Source organism: Microcaecilia unicolor, chromosome 2 (assembly GCF_901765095.1).
Source record: "Microcaecilia unicolor chromosome 2, aMicUni1.1, whole genome shotgun sequence".
Taxonomy (NCBI): Eukaryota; Metazoa; Chordata; class Amphibia; order Gymnophiona; family Siphonopidae; genus Microcaecilia; species Microcaecilia unicolor.
In genome coordinates this window covers 97,269,625-97,282,405 of record NC_044032.1, presented here as the reverse complement: position 1 = coordinate 97,282,405, position 12,781 = coordinate 97,269,625, and the positions used below count along the sequence as shown (strand labels likewise).

Sequence of the window (12,781 nt, the reverse complement as noted above, 5' to 3'; positions counted from 1 at the left end):
AGCTATATTGCAGAGTGAAACGGAGAGCCCCGTTGGGCAAAATTGCATAAGGTAAGTAAACAGAATTAAAAATGTTTTCAAACCGATACCACAGACTTCTAACATTTTGGGTTAGTTAAGCCTCATTCAGCTCTGTACCAGTAGATTTACCTGTGAAGTATCACATTCAGATTCAAAAGTATTTAAACGACACAGCCCTTTATATTTAAGAAACTGGTTAATATGCCCATTTTGGCCGGAGATTTCTTAAAAATCCCTTCTGAATCACAGTTTACAAGCACTAAAAAATAGCTTTCTCTCCTTCTGCTCTCGAGTTACAGAACTCTTTGCCCAACTAAATCTAGCTTATAAAGAGACTTTTTTTTCCAGAAACTTGCCAGTTTATTCAGTTTTTAATTAAAAACCTTTTAACTGCAAAGGTCTGCTTATATAGGGTTACCATTCGTCCGGATTTCCCCGGACATGTCCTCTTTTTGAGGGCATGTCCGGGGCGTCCGGCGGATTTTGCCCGCACGCACGTTTGTCCGGATTTCTGGACAAACGTGGGCGCGGGCGGGTGTGCGTGCATGAATGCGGGCGGGCGATCAGCGCCGTGGGTCTGGTCTCGTCTCCCCTTCCCTACCATGTTTCCTGGTGGTCTAGTGACGTCTCTTCGGGGCAGGAAAGAGCCCCCTCTTTCCTGCCCGGAGCGCTGCCTCCCTTGTCCATAATCCTTCTCGGTCTCGGCTGGGGATTCAAAATGGCTGCCGAGAGTTGAAGTCTCACGAGGCCGCTTCAACTCTCGGCGGCCATTTTGAATCCCCAGCCGAGACCGAGGAGGATGCAGGCAAGGGCAGGCAGCGCTCCAGGCAGGAAAGAGGGGGCTGTTTCCTGCCCCGAAGACGTCACTAGACCACCAGGGCTAGATAGTGAGGGAGGGGGTATGTGACGGGGGGGGGGGGGGGAGGGGACTATGTGACGGGGAGGGGAATAGGGGGCAGAACGAGGACCCGAAAGGGGTGTGGCAGGGGCGAGGTATGGGCGTGACGTGTCCTCTTTTTCAGAGGACACAAAATGGTAACCCTATGCTTATATAACACTGAATCAGACCAAAGGTCTATCTAGCCCAGTAACCTGCTTCAAACAGTGGCCAAGTCAGGTCATAAGTACCTGGAACAATCCCTAGAAATAGCAAGATTCCATGCTACTGATCATCTGGGATAAGCAGTAGCCTTCCCTGGATCTACCATAAGCACAGTTTATAGATTTTACCTCCAGGAATTTATTCAAACTGTTTTTAAACAGTTAACTGTGTTAACTGCTTTTACCACATCCATCAGCAATGAGTTCTAGAGCTCAACTGGGTTGAATGAAAATATATTTTCGCCTCTTTGTTTTAAAAAGTATTACTATGTAATTTCATGCATGTCCCCTAGTCTTTATATTATTTAAAAGCATAAACCAGCAGTTCCCAAACTGTGCACCACCAGTTGAAATTTGGTGTAAACCCGGTATTCTATAAGATTAAATATTTGGACTGTCCCTGACCCACTCATGACTTTCCAGTGGCCACATCTCCTTTTGGCTTGCGCATGAGATACTTTGGGCATACAGCGTTATAGAATAACGCATAGGCAGATGCATGCGTAAATCCAAATTAGTGCCAATTAACTCCAACATCAATAATTGGTTGTTAGTACCCAATTGACTAATTAGTTTATGTGCTGAGCGCCCTATATAGAATCCGGGGGTTGATGAATGCAGCTGACAGTCATTTGAGCAGTGAGAAGCATTAGCTGCCGGGCACCACCCACGCTTTCCTGCAACATTAGGAGCCGTTATGAAGTACAGGCCCAAACAAAACCAACAGCTGTAATCACAAAACAAAAATTACCTGCATCCAAGGCTCAGCTAAGTCTTTGTAGGAAGAAGGAATTTGCTGGACTCCATAGTGAGTTAGGTTTAAATTATTCTCTTGGGCTCTCCTTGGAGATTCTGAGGCTGATTGTTGCAGGTTTTGCTGCTGCACAGACCGAACAGCAGCAGAAGAATCAGCATCTGTCAAGTCATGACTGCCAATATCATAAAATGATTGTTAAAATTAAGACTTGCATCCATTTAAAATGGTATTTTAAATCATGTTAATTATTTTACACATTCTTTACACTTAAATACACACACACAAATATCAACTAGCTAACAATCAAATTGAATTCATACCTGTGAAAATCATGGGATCTCCATTTTGATCTACAAAGAGGACAGATGAGAGGCTCTTTGTTTCTTCGACATTCTTCTGCCCCTTGAATAGAACAAAATAATCAGCCCATAAAGTAAAAAAAATAAAATTGAACACAAATGATTAGCATAAAACATTTTCAAACAATTTCTTAATTCTAAATACATCTCCGATGAGAATCATACTCTACTACTCCACAGAGAACATAAGGTACACACAGTAGCAACGAGAGCTTCTTTATTTCAACTCACTAGTATATCCCAACCTTGATTCACATAAGAGGGTATGTCACTGGCCTGCTTACTCCCAAAGACAAGTTTGCATTACATGGTAGCGTTTTCCATAAGGATATGTGAAGGCATATTTTCAAAGCACTTAGGAAAGGCTAACTTACTCAATTTACTTAAATCGCCAATTCATTTCAGGATAACAGTATTTTTTGAATGCATACTAAATGATAGCAGGTAAAGAGCAATGGCCCCCAATCAGTCTGTCCAGTTCTTCTCTCTGATTTTCTATTATTTTGGGTCAATGAGCAAATAAATTCCGCTACTTAAACACCAGTTACTATCCTCCACCATATATGTATATTACCTAATATCCCAAACATATGCCCTCCACTGCTATATTTATCCCAAGAATGCTTACTGACATTACTGTTATAACATGAAGGTTATCAGCCCAGGTATCTTGGAAGCCTGATGCCACTATACCACTGCTGCCTGGGTTACTCTAGCCTTCTTAAAAGCCTAATGAAGTTATAAATACAACAGGAAGAGTGTGGTGGATATTTCCTTCCTTCTTGGTTTGAAAGTTTTACAGAAACACAGAAAAATGAAGGCAGGCAGATAAAGACCATATGGCCTATCCATTCTGCCCACCCATGCCATCTACTCTCCCATGCACTCCCTTAGAGATCTATGTACTTGTCCCAAGCTTTCTTGAATTCAGATACAGTTTTTTGTCTCCACTAGGAGGCCGTTCCACTAATTCAGTACTTCACAGAAAGGGTGGTCTTTCCTCAGGTTACTTCTGAATCTATCACCTTTATCCTATGCCCCCTCATTCCAAAGCTTTTTTTCAATTGAAAGAGACTCACCTCCTGTGCATTTATGCCATGTAAGTATTTAAACATCTCTATCATATTTCCCCTCTCCTGCTTTTGTTCCAAAGTATACATAATTGAGATCTTTAAGTCTGTTCCCATACGCTATATGATGAAGACCACTGACAGTAGCCGTCGTCTGGACCGACTCCATCCTGTTTATATCCTATTGTACTCTAAATGAGGTCACCAACAGAGATTTATACAAGGCCATCATTGCCTCATTCTCCTACTGGGCATTTCTCTCCCTATGCACCCAAGTATCCTTCTAGCTTTTGCTGTCGCCTCTACCTGTTTGGCCACCTTAAGATCATTGTAGGAGCAACAGGCACTATATGTGACACTACATGCCACTATATAACAAAGTTATATAGGATTATAATGCATGGCACCTTCTAGCATGATCAACCTGACTTTACATATACAGACTCTGGCTAACTTCATCTTTCACTGACAAGGCCTATTGGTCATCAGGCTGCAGACTTACAAGGACATTGCAAAACATTACTAAGGCTGTTGGTGGACAAGGAGAACAACCACCACATTACTTCACCACCAGTGGAATTCACAAAATTGTGGTTCCAGACTTTTAAGGCTTGTTTTCACCCAAGCACAATGTTCACTGAAACAATGAGCTCAAGGTTAAGTTGCCCTCCAGCATGCCATGAGGTGGGACAATAATGGAATTCCCTGAGTCCCAATGTGTAGAACAGATGAGAATGAGGGGATAAACATCTAGGACCTGTGTCTCAACAAGGCCAAGACTGACATCACTGCACTAGCTGAAACTTGTGCATTCTCTATAAAAAGGGCATTCCATCTGAAGTGCTGCCCTGCTCTGTTGTCTGACTGACCTGTATGAGGAACACTCTGCTATCTGCTGGATGCTTGGCTTCATCAACAATCAGGTTGTATAGCTGCCATATAATTGCTATATAGTACTAGGTTAGTGGGCTGTATTAGTAAGCCTAGCTTAAGGATTTATGTGTGTTTACTCTGAGCTGTTTCTATGATACGACCATCTGCGTCATTATTCTTGCATCTTTCACTGTTCTTGCTACTCCTCTAAATAAATAAGCAATCTATTTTTATAATATCCTTGGGTGTGGAATTAGTTCTGTTATTATTTGGGCATTATGAATTTGGGTCTACAGGTAACTTTCCAGACACTACACTGTCTAATACCAAAACCTGGCGGCGTCACGTTTTTTTGTAATCTATACTACGTGTCACGCTCCCAATTACTCCCCAAAACAAATGTAACCGTGTATGCCTCACAATCATCATATATTATCACACCCAAATCCTGCTCCTCCTTCATGGCCCAAAGTTTTTCACCCCCTAAACGGTACCATTCCCTCAGGTATTTTCAACCCAAATGAATGACCCTGCATGTCTCAGCATTACATCTTAGCTGCCGAATTCCAGACCACTGTCAAGCTTCACTAGGTCCTTCCTCATGTTATCCACACTATCAGGGGTGTTTACCCTATTGCATATTTTGGTATCATCTGTAGAGACTGATGTAGAATGGTACAAACCTGTTTTGGTCAGTGGAAAATAGGCCCCTCCCTCTCCCTAACTTTGAGCCTCACATCTGTTTTTCTTATCTGACAAGCCTAGGTTTACACTGCTTTGTCTCTGAATCCCCCTGCCACAGTCAGAGACATTCACCTGCCCCCTGATGGTCAGCAGTGGGTTGAGATCCTGGGGAACCAGGTTCAATTCCCTCTGCAGCTCCATGTGACCCTGGGCAAGTCATTTAACTCTCCACTGCCCCAGGTACAACAGTACTACAATGTACTACTTAGACCGAGCCCACTAGAGACAGATCCAGTACCTATAAATGAAACTGCTTAGGTCTAAGTAGTATATAAGTGCTTAAATGAATGAATGAATGTATATATGTGCATGTTCTGATTGGTCATCAGAGCAGGACTAGAACTGCACTATGCACTGGTATTTTTTTTAGAGGAACTTTTTGTGGGGTTTTTTTCGTCTTCTTTTCTTTGGCTTTTTGCTCTGATATTTTATCTCTGTGCACTGTGGAGTCAGCCGCAAGTCTCTACAGGCCAGATCCTTCATGATGACTGCCATGAATACTGTTCATCTGTAACCAGAAGCTGTGTGAGCAGATTATTTAGCTGGCATCATATAAAATGTATCTATTATATCCTATTTCCTAGGTGAATATGCGAGTTTGTAGTCTATGCACATTTGCCATCCGAAAATACAAAAGAACTCACAAGGTACAATCTAGATCACAGGCAAACTATACCAGACAATCCTTCAGCAATATCGATTACAAAAACGTTAAGAACCAGCCCAAGAACTGAACCTTGCGGCATGCCACTGGTAACACCCCTTTCCCTCAGAGTGAGCTCAATTTACCACTACCCTGTCGCCTTCCACTTATCCAGTTCCTAATCCCAGTCAGTCACTTTAGACCCATACTAAGGACACTCAATTTATTTATTAGTTATCTTTGTGAAACCATGTCAAAAGCTTTGCTAAAATCTAAATGCATCATATCTAGCACTCTCTCTTGATCCAATTCTGGTCACCCAGCAATGCTCAAGCTGCTGCCTCAAAAGATTTTGTCTGTTTTTCTCTTCCTAGCCTTTACTACCACACTCTGTCCAAAGCATGTTAAAATTGTGTCACAACTGCCACTACACCTGCTGTTACCTGATGACACTACACAGAGACAAATATTAATAAAGAAAATATTCTAGAAAGATGAAGGTGTTTTTAAGGTAAATCTTTTTGTTTTCTCTTTTTACCTAAAACAGTGCCCCGACCCCAACTTATCTGTTGGGGAATTCCAGCCAGTTAAGTTTTCAGATATACAAATTTTTCTCATGCATACTTAGTGTGGATATAAATAAGAACAAGCATGCAAATTTCTCTAATTCATAATCACTGAGGAGACCCTGAGAATTTGATTGGCTAGGAGTCCCCATAGATATGTTTGGGAACCACTCTCAAATCTAGTATTTGCTGCTGTTCAAAGCTGCTTTAAGTCTGGGTCAGAAGACCTACTGCAGCGGAGTTCTTACTTACTTTAGAAGTTATTTTGCCATGTTTTAGAAAATTTTCACATTTACCAAAAACACAGCTTGATACAACCTTTTTTTTTTTTTACCCCATCATGTAAGTTCTAACAATTTAACAACCTCCCTCTACTTTTGATCACTGGTTAAAGATGCCCAACTTTCCCCAGCATGGAATGCAGTTCTTGCCTTTTACAAGTTACTTAGGTCTATTCTATACAATATTCGGTTTCATATCTGATCCTAAATCTAAGCTTAACATTCTCGTATAATCTAAGTCAGAGATGCATTCTATACACTTTTTGGAAATACTCATAAGAAACACGTGATCTTTTTAGAAATCTGTGTCTTTCTTGAGCAAAATTCAGACTGAAATTAGGATATGTATATTTTTAATATCCAAAGTCACAAAGTATCTAAGAGAAATAAATGGCCATGTCCAATGGCTAGATATTGATTCAAACATCTCTTCAGGCCTACTTCATCTAAAGGATATCTAGATGACAACCTTTTAGAGTAAGTGGTAAGTAACTAATCTTCGTAACTCAATCTCTAAAGATAACTCCACTATTGACACCTTCCTTGACGTACTGGACCCTGGAACTGATGAAACACCTGCTGACCGTTACTGGACTAATGTTACCCCCTTACTACTGAAGAAGTCATCATAACCATATCAAAACTCTCTATATCACAATGCCACCTTGACCCCTGCCCCAACTACCTTCTGAAAAGCGCCCCTTCATGCTTTATCTCCGATCTCACCTCCCACTTAAACTTTTTACTTCAAAAAGGCTCTTTCCCCACCAAGCACGGTAGCGTATTACTAACACCTATCCCAAAGAATACAAAGAAACCTGTGAATGACGTTACCAACTACCGACCAATTGCATCCATACCTCTAATCACCAAATTATTGGAAAACAGACTGACCTCACAACTTAATGAATATATTCAGAAATTCTCCATCCTCCACGAGTCCCAGTCGGGCTTCCGACCTGCCCACAAGCACTGAAACGGTTCTTCTAACCTTAATATCTAAATTCAAACTTGAAATAGCAAACGGATACAACATCATCCTCTTACAATTTGACTTATCCAGCGCTTCTGACATGGTTGACCATTCAATCCTTACCAAACTCTTGGACAAACTTGGGATTGGTGGAAACATTATCAACTGGATTAATAACTTCATTACTACCAGATCCTATCAAGTCAAAGGAGCTACAAATCTATCATCCCCATGGTCATAAGAATGTGGAGTACCAAAGGGATCTCCACTCTCCCCAATACTTTTCAACCTTATGATGATCCCCTTGGCCAGAATACTAACCAAACATGGTCTAAATCCTTTCATTTACGCCGATGACGTCACCATATATATCCCCTTTAAATTCAATTTATCTGAAATCCACGACAAAATCAATACTGCCATTACCACTCTAACCTCCTGGGCTAATGCTTTTAAAATGAAATTAAATAAAGAAAAAATGCAGTGCCTGATTCTCTCTTCCCAATACTCCCCTTATCTCCCGACTACTCTCAACACCCCTGATGTCAAACTCCCCATATCTGACAACTTAAAGATACTGGGAGTAACGATAGACAGCCATTTATCTTTTGATAACCACGCTAAGCTCACCACGAAGAAAATGTTTAATATGATGTGGACACTGAAACGAGTAAAGCCTTATCTCCCACTCAACACTTTCCGGAACCTGATACAGTCTACTGTTATTACCCACGCCGACTACTGCAACAGTGTCTTTTTAGGATGCAAAACCCAAATACTGAAGAGACTCCAAACTGCCCAAAACACGGCTGCCAGACTTATTTTTGGCAAATCAAAATTTGAAAGTGCATCACCTCTTCGAGCAAAGCTTCACTGGCTCCCCATCAAAGAAAGAATAAATTTTAAGATCAACACAATGACCCACAAGATCATCCACGGCGAATCCCCTGGCTACATGAATGAATTGATCGACCTCCCTGCTAGAAACAGATCTATTTCTTCACGAACTTATCTTAACCTACACCTTCCTAATTGTAGAGGAATTAAGTACAAGACCTACTACACATCCAGTTTCTCCTTTTTGGGATGCCAGCTTTGGAACGCTATACCCAGACCAATCCGATTAATAAACGACTTCTTGCCCTTTAGAAAAATGCTGAAAACTCATCTCTTTAAGCAAGCCTACCCAAATGCCCCAATCTAATCTCACCAATTTCCACCCCCGATTCTGTTCTGACTTAAATACCAACCTCCCATCCTTCTCTTTCCATCTCTCCTTAATTTTATCCCTCCTTACCCTTTCTCCCAAATTACACTATCCTATCCTGTCTACCCTCTTTTATCCTAGTCATATATTATCTAGCTCAACTTATCATACACTACTAAGCCCAACTTTACATTGTTCTACTACTGTTTTATTAAAATTCTATTAACTTTGTATTTCAAATTACTATGTAAGCCGCATTGAGCCTGCATTGTGTGGGAAAGCGCGGGGTACAAATGTAATAATAATAATTTACTGGTAGCTTAGTCACTGGCTCCAAATCACATTACAACTCTGAATGTGACCAAAAAAAAAAAAAAAAGCCAGAAATGCTTCACAAGATGATCCAGCAAATATAATCAAAAACAACCCTCCAGAATTTGTATACATAAAGCCCTTTTCTTTTCAGTTTTGTCAGACTGGAGCCATAGTAATCCTGTAATTTACTGTAAATAAAAAATATTGAAAACAAAGTTGCCACAGGATTGACCAACTAGAATCCGTAGGCCCAATATTCAGGAGGCAGCGATAAGCATTTTGCTGACTGCCTCTGGTATTATCCACGGAAATTCAATGCCGGGCCATATCCGGGCTCCAGCACTGAATTTCTGGGTGTACGAAGCCACCAAAAACATAGCCAGTTGAGTGCAATATTTGGCACTTACATAAGTAAGTCCTATTTATGCAGTTATCATGGCTAGTTTAAGTTCTGAATATCAGCACTTAACCGGCCAAGTGCTGACTCCATCTCTGAAATGCCCCCAAAATAGTAGGATTCAAGTTAGATGCTAACCAGACATTTTCAGCAGTGCTATCCAATTAAGTGTTGCTGAATATGATCGGTTAGCCCCAAACAAGCAATTTAACTGGTCAGGAGCCATTTCTGACCGGTTAAATTGGTTTGAAAATTGACTCCCAAGATACTAACTTCAGCAGGATACTGAAAATACCACAGTCAGTACTACTGTAGCTCAAGCCACATAAAATATAATATTAAAAAGCTCAATCTTCACTACTCTTACTCCACACCTACTCATGCTTTGAATTGTAGCAAAACAAAGTTCAGAAATCAGAGTAGGGCTTACACACTGACAACATACTCCTAAAGCAAAAAACGTAAAATATATGTATATTTGATAAACTTCATAAAAACACCACTTCCCCTTGCCTGCCTCGGATCCTCCATTCTGTATGTATATTTCTTCGATACTGATGACTCCTCATATGCATAAAATTTATTGTATCATATTTATGTTTTATTGGAAACTACCTAGAACTATTACAGATTGGCACTTTTTTGGGGAGGTGGCGTGTATTTTTCGGAGGGGGAATATACCCAGCAATGACACCTGCAGCGCAAAAATATTACATTTTGTAGTCTAAAATAACTCCAGGAAATAAACATCTACATTTATGATTTATAAACATCTAAGAACAGAAGCTACCTATCAAAAAAAAGAATAAAAAAAAAAGGAAAAGCTAGTAAATGACTTACAGATTGACATGCAGTGATGGTGTAGTTTGTTTCTGCAACCATCTTCACAAACAGTCAGGCTTTCCTCATCCAGCATGCCCAATAAGCAAATAGGGCACATCTGTTCTTCTTCATCCTTCATGCTATAAATGACAGTAGAAAAAAATAAAGAAATGTTATCAATATATATTAATGCAACTGACCTATTGCCAATCATTACTATAATTTACATATAGAAACATGCTTCCTCAATACCCTGAATATGAGCAGTAATTCTCAACCCACATCTCAGGACACACTCAGTCTGGTTAGATTTGCATAATGAATATGCATGAAATGGAGGCACTGCATGTTAATCTCTCTCATGCATATTCATTGTAGGTAGATTGAAAACACAACTGGTTGAAAGTCCCTTAAGGACTGAGTTGAGAACCACTGGATTAGGATACAAGTCTGTCACAACTGAGCCCTAAATTGTGGAGTTAACAGAATGAACTACTTATACTGAACATATACATGAACGAAAACCAACCATGGCACCCATTTTATCAGTGCTTCTCAAACATTTATCCACTATATCTCAATTTTAACCCCAGATGATGACGATGATGATGAGAACAAAACAGACATCCCCTCCCCTCCTCTCTCATTCAAGTAGGAGGGTAGGAGCAGTGGTATCACAAGTAGTAGTCAGCACAGGGCCCTGTGTTATCAAATCATTGTGTGCTCACCCCCAGTACTTCACATGGGTTTCCAGTTTAACAGGAAGTTTACACAGGATGAGGAGACAGAGCCTGTGAATTTTCACAGGCCCTATACTGACTGCCTACTGTGCTTAGGTCACAGCAGAGGTCCAGAGGGCAAGAGAGCATTCTTTTCGCAACTCCATCTGGGATCTGGACCAACAATTTGAGAACCACTGTGCTAAAAAAAAAAAAAAAACTCTAGCATAACTTCATTAAAAAAAAAAAAAAAAAAAAAAACCTGTCCCTCAATCCTGAAGCCTAATGAGTACAAGTTATACATGTGAAAGTCAAAAATAAAGGGTATAGAAAATACAAAGAGCACTTTTAAATATGACTTGTTTGAATAAAACTATTATTAATCTGGGGATAAAAGGTTTAATGGATGTAAAATAATATGTGAAATACTGAATAGCTAAAAATATGAGACTACCAACTGTACTCATCAGTAAAAAGGAGTGGATGAGTAACCTAGTGGTTAGAGAGAAAGCAAAAAACTAGGAAGGCCGTACTCACAGCCTGATGACACTCCCTGTACCTTTGGCATGTAATTCATCCTCTTTGCCTCAAACAAACTTCCATTATAAGCCATCTAGGGCTACTAATGAAAAGGTGTGAGCTAAATTCATATAAAGAATAAAGGCTAAAATGGGTGGAGAGAATAATTGAAAAGAAAGCAAACTTAAGCATCAGGCACACTAGAGAGACTTTCAGTGAGAGATGAAGTAGGAAGAAGTGGTAGAGCATGGCCCGCAAAATATTTGTCAGATGATGTAATTGTCCACAACACTGCTTAACACAATGCAGTGGGAGAGATACATGTCAGTGAAAAGCAAAGTGTGACAGCAGCCTCCACTAGATTTTAGACAGCATGTTTTGGAGAATACTGTTTCAAGACCCTTATAGGACACTAAATAAAATACAGAATTAATGGTAAGGAGTGTGTGTATGGGTTTATACATGCTTACTCTGTTATTTACAATTGTTTTTGTAATTTTAGATTTATACTGGGGGGTGGGGGTGAAGTCAAGATGGTGCTGAAGGCAGATGCGAGTTGCTGAGCTCTGCTTCTTGCTTGCGAGTTCAGCAATGGTTAAACACAAGAGAAAAACACAGACCTACTTGTCCGAGTCCGGAGGGTTTTGTGACTCTGGCTCAGCAGAAGATCTCAAGTCTGCGGTTCCCGCAGCCAGCGTTAAAACTCGGGCAGAGGTGCCCCAGGAAGGAGGCATGGTACAACATGACCGTGAGTCCCGAATGCCACAAGACTCCTCTACAACCCGGAATTGGAAATACAACATCGATGCAGGAGAAGCCAGTGGATGCCGATGCTACTGCCATGGTTTGACCCGACTGGGCTGCGGCATTCCCAGTTGACACGGAGTGTGAGCCTAGTTCCCCTGGTGAGGGGGAGTTGAATATGGAGCTGGAACAATGCAAGGCAGCTTGCTTATTAGACCCCCCCCCCCATTCTTTTACTACAGTTACTAGCAGTGTGGGGAGGAGAGGAGTAGAGAAGATCACACTAGAGGAGATTTGGGACACTACTGGGAAATTGGGGTCTTGCTTAATAGATTTGAACAATTTCAACGAGGGAGACAATCTGCAGACCCAGGTCCAAATGCACAAAACCTAACGAGCCAGCAACGTGGTTTTTACACCAGTTCTAGCCAGTTTAGCGAACAAGGAATACAACGAGACATGCAAAAAAGTGTTCTTCAAGCTCTTTTCCTGACACGGTAGCAGCTAACGAAAATTGTATGCAAAGTTATTATAATTACTATACAAATGTGCATGCAAAGTGATGCACAGCCGTTTTCAGAGCGATGCACAGAAGCAGCACCCTACATTTACTATGGAAAATTTAACGAGAGGTCTGGAGCTATCAGTCCTGACATTTCTTCATTGTTGC

General features: G+C 40.8%; 1 protein-coding gene across 5 annotated transcripts in view; it reads right to left on the bottom strand.

Annotated features, from left to right (window-relative positions):
- Window positions 1–12,781, bottom strand: part of MAP3K1 (mitogen-activated protein kinase kinase kinase 1) — a 274,135-nt gene that overhangs the window by 61,282 nt on the left and 200,072 nt on the right. For all 5 annotated transcript variants that reach the window (XM_030193149.1, XM_030193151.1, XM_030193150.1 and 2 more), the window contains 3 exons: window positions 10,148–10,269; window positions 2,200–2,281; window positions 1,874–2,051 (listed from right to left, as the gene is read on the bottom strand). In XM_030193149.1, the coding sequence (XP_030049009.1) occupies window positions 1,874–2,051; window positions 2,200–2,281; window positions 10,148–10,269 (382 nt within the window). The remainder of the gene's footprint in view (window positions 1–1,873; window positions 2,052–2,199; window positions 2,282–10,147; window positions 10,270–12,781) is intronic.